This window comes from Penaeus chinensis, chromosome 37 (assembly GCF_019202785.1).
Source record: "Penaeus chinensis breed Huanghai No. 1 chromosome 37, ASM1920278v2, whole genome shotgun sequence".
Classification (NCBI taxonomy): domain Eukaryota; kingdom Metazoa; phylum Arthropoda; class Malacostraca; order Decapoda; family Penaeidae; genus Penaeus; species Penaeus chinensis.
The window spans coordinates 14653816-14656173 of NC_061855.1; the positions used below are offsets into that span (position 1 = coordinate 14653816).

The following is a 2358-nucleotide window of genomic DNA, read 5'->3' on the forward strand; positions in this document are numbered from 1 at the left end:
GAAAGAGAGAGAATAAGAGAGAGAGATAATGAGTGTGAGAGAGAGATTAGGGACGAGAGCGAGAATATTTTCAATGCTGAGAAAAGACACATCATCAAGAAGGGTGTCTTGAATAAAATCCCGTTAAACGTTTATATATTTATTGCGTCAATATAAAGTACTACCAGATAGATGCAGTAACGCCAGAATGTTTTTTTTCTTATTGGAATACATGGTCTTATTATGAAATATATAATCCTTACTAAATTCCACGGGAAACATACAACATTAGAGAAGCTAATTTATGTTTACACAAACTCTTCAAAATACATTTATATATACATATATATATATATATATAAATATATACATACATATATATATATCTATATATATATTCTACATATATATAAATATATATATATATATATATATATTATATTATATATACATATTATACACATATATATGTATTATATATATATATATATAATATATATATATATATATATATATATATATATATATATATATATATTTGTGTGTATGTGAGTATAAAACCAGTATTATTTTTTAAAAAGATAGATCTACAAATGAGTAATACCATGCTTTGTGCACTAGACTGCATTTGCAATATATTGCAAACACGAGGACTTAACTCTACGAGGCTTGAGGTGGAGAGTCGCTGAAAAAAAAAAGAAAAAAATGTTTATCCAGGAAATCTTGAAGGTGCATTGGTACTTTGCGAAATAAAAACGATTGACAAAAACTGAAAAATATGCCTTTGAAATTGTCTTTTTTTTTTTTCTTTTCTTTTTTAGTAAAAGTGCGATAATAATGTGATTAATTAGATCATAGACATTATATTTCTCGTGCCATCGGTCTGGCAGGTTAAAACATACATATCTAACTATATTTGATATCTTGGATATGTTTGTTTTGCTCCGTAAAAGACACTAAAAAGTATATGCTTAAGTACTAACTAGAGCCACTTCGACTCAAAGGCTAAATTTTATTCAACATACATATCATAAAGTATTTCATTCATTCTTTATTACACTGAAAACACATACACAGAAAAGAAAAAACCGACTATGCAAAGTCTGAAATTCGTTCTCATATATATATTTATATATATATATATATATATATATATATATATATATATATAATTGTCAAAGGTTCCAAATGTTCGCGTTTGGCGTTCGAGACATTCGTGTTTGTGATTCAGAATAATCTTGTCTGATGTTCAAAATGTTCTTGAATGACGTTCACTCGTGTCTGATGTTCAAAATATTTCGTTGTCTGCGATTAAGAATATTCGTGTTTATTGGTTCATCCTAGCTTGTCTGCAACTCAAAATATTCATGTTTGGGGTTCGTTTTTCTTTCAAATAATTGGTCACGAATTACATGTGAGTGCTCTCGCCGTTCTCCTCGTCCTTCGCCAGGGTCGGGTTGTCGTAACCCTGGCTCACAATGGGCGCTGTGTCTGTGGGAAGGAAGACGGGAAACAATTACGAATATTTGGAATTAGGTAGTTCTAGAATAATGATAACTAATTGTAATGGTTAATGATGATGATGATAATAATAATAATAATAACAATAATAATAATGATGATAATAATAATAATAATAACAATAACAATAATGATGATAATACTAATAATAATAACAATAACAAACTAGTCATCTTCATGGTCATGCATCTTTGTAAATAACCACACAGGTGTAAAATGGTCTGCGGAAGACAGCGCAACGTACCGAGCGTTTCCTCGGGCCTCCAGCGCTTCTTGTAGACGAGGCACGAGAGGCCGAAGATGGCGGCGCAGACGAGGGCCGCGACGAGGCCGGCGCCGAACTTGTACTGCGGAGGGAGAGGCAGTGCTGAGCGCTATAAGGTGATGGTGAATATAACTGATGATTATGATGATGGTGGCGATGGTGGTAACGGTACTGATAGTGACGGTAGTATCGTCAATGGGGTTAATGTGATTAAACGACATTAATGATGACAATATTATTACTAGTGACTAGAGGGATAACATTAGTAATGATAATAATATCCCCTACGGTAGTGATGGTGAGAATACTATGAACAACGGGGATGCAATTGTTGATGATGATAATATTAACAACGACGATAACAAACACTATTCATGAAGAAAATGAAACTGAGTAGTTATAACAATAATGCTAATAGCAGCAATAGCAATGGCAATGCTAGTGATCTTGGTAATAACAGTAATAGTGTATCTACATGTGAAAGGAGAAAGATTCTGTACCCCCCTCACTCACATACCTTGTAGACCTCGTTCCACATATCCGCCGGGGGGTGGGGGCGCACGTCGAGGTCCACCGCGTACGCCATCACGTCG

At 33.4% G+C, this 2358-nt stretch overlaps 1 protein-coding gene across 1 annotated transcript in view; it reads right to left on the bottom strand.

Moving 5' to 3' along the window:
* Nucleotides 1–555: 555 nt before the first annotated feature.
* LOC125045605 overlaps nucleotides 556–2358 on the bottom strand; it is a 6428-nt gene continuing 4625 nt past the window's right edge. Inside the window, exons 4-7 of the mRNA XM_047642977.1 lie at nucleotides 2283–2358; nucleotides 1745–1847; nucleotides 1392–1470; nucleotides 556–664 (exon numbers count right to left, since the gene is read on the bottom strand). The exon at nucleotides 2283–2358 is cut by the window's right edge and continues 53 nt beyond it. Coding sequence (XP_047498933.1) covers nucleotides 640–664; nucleotides 1392–1470; nucleotides 1745–1847; nucleotides 2283–2358 — 283 coding nt within the window. The 3' untranslated portion in view covers nucleotides 556–639. The remainder of the gene's footprint in view (nucleotides 665–1391; nucleotides 1471–1744; nucleotides 1848–2282) is intronic.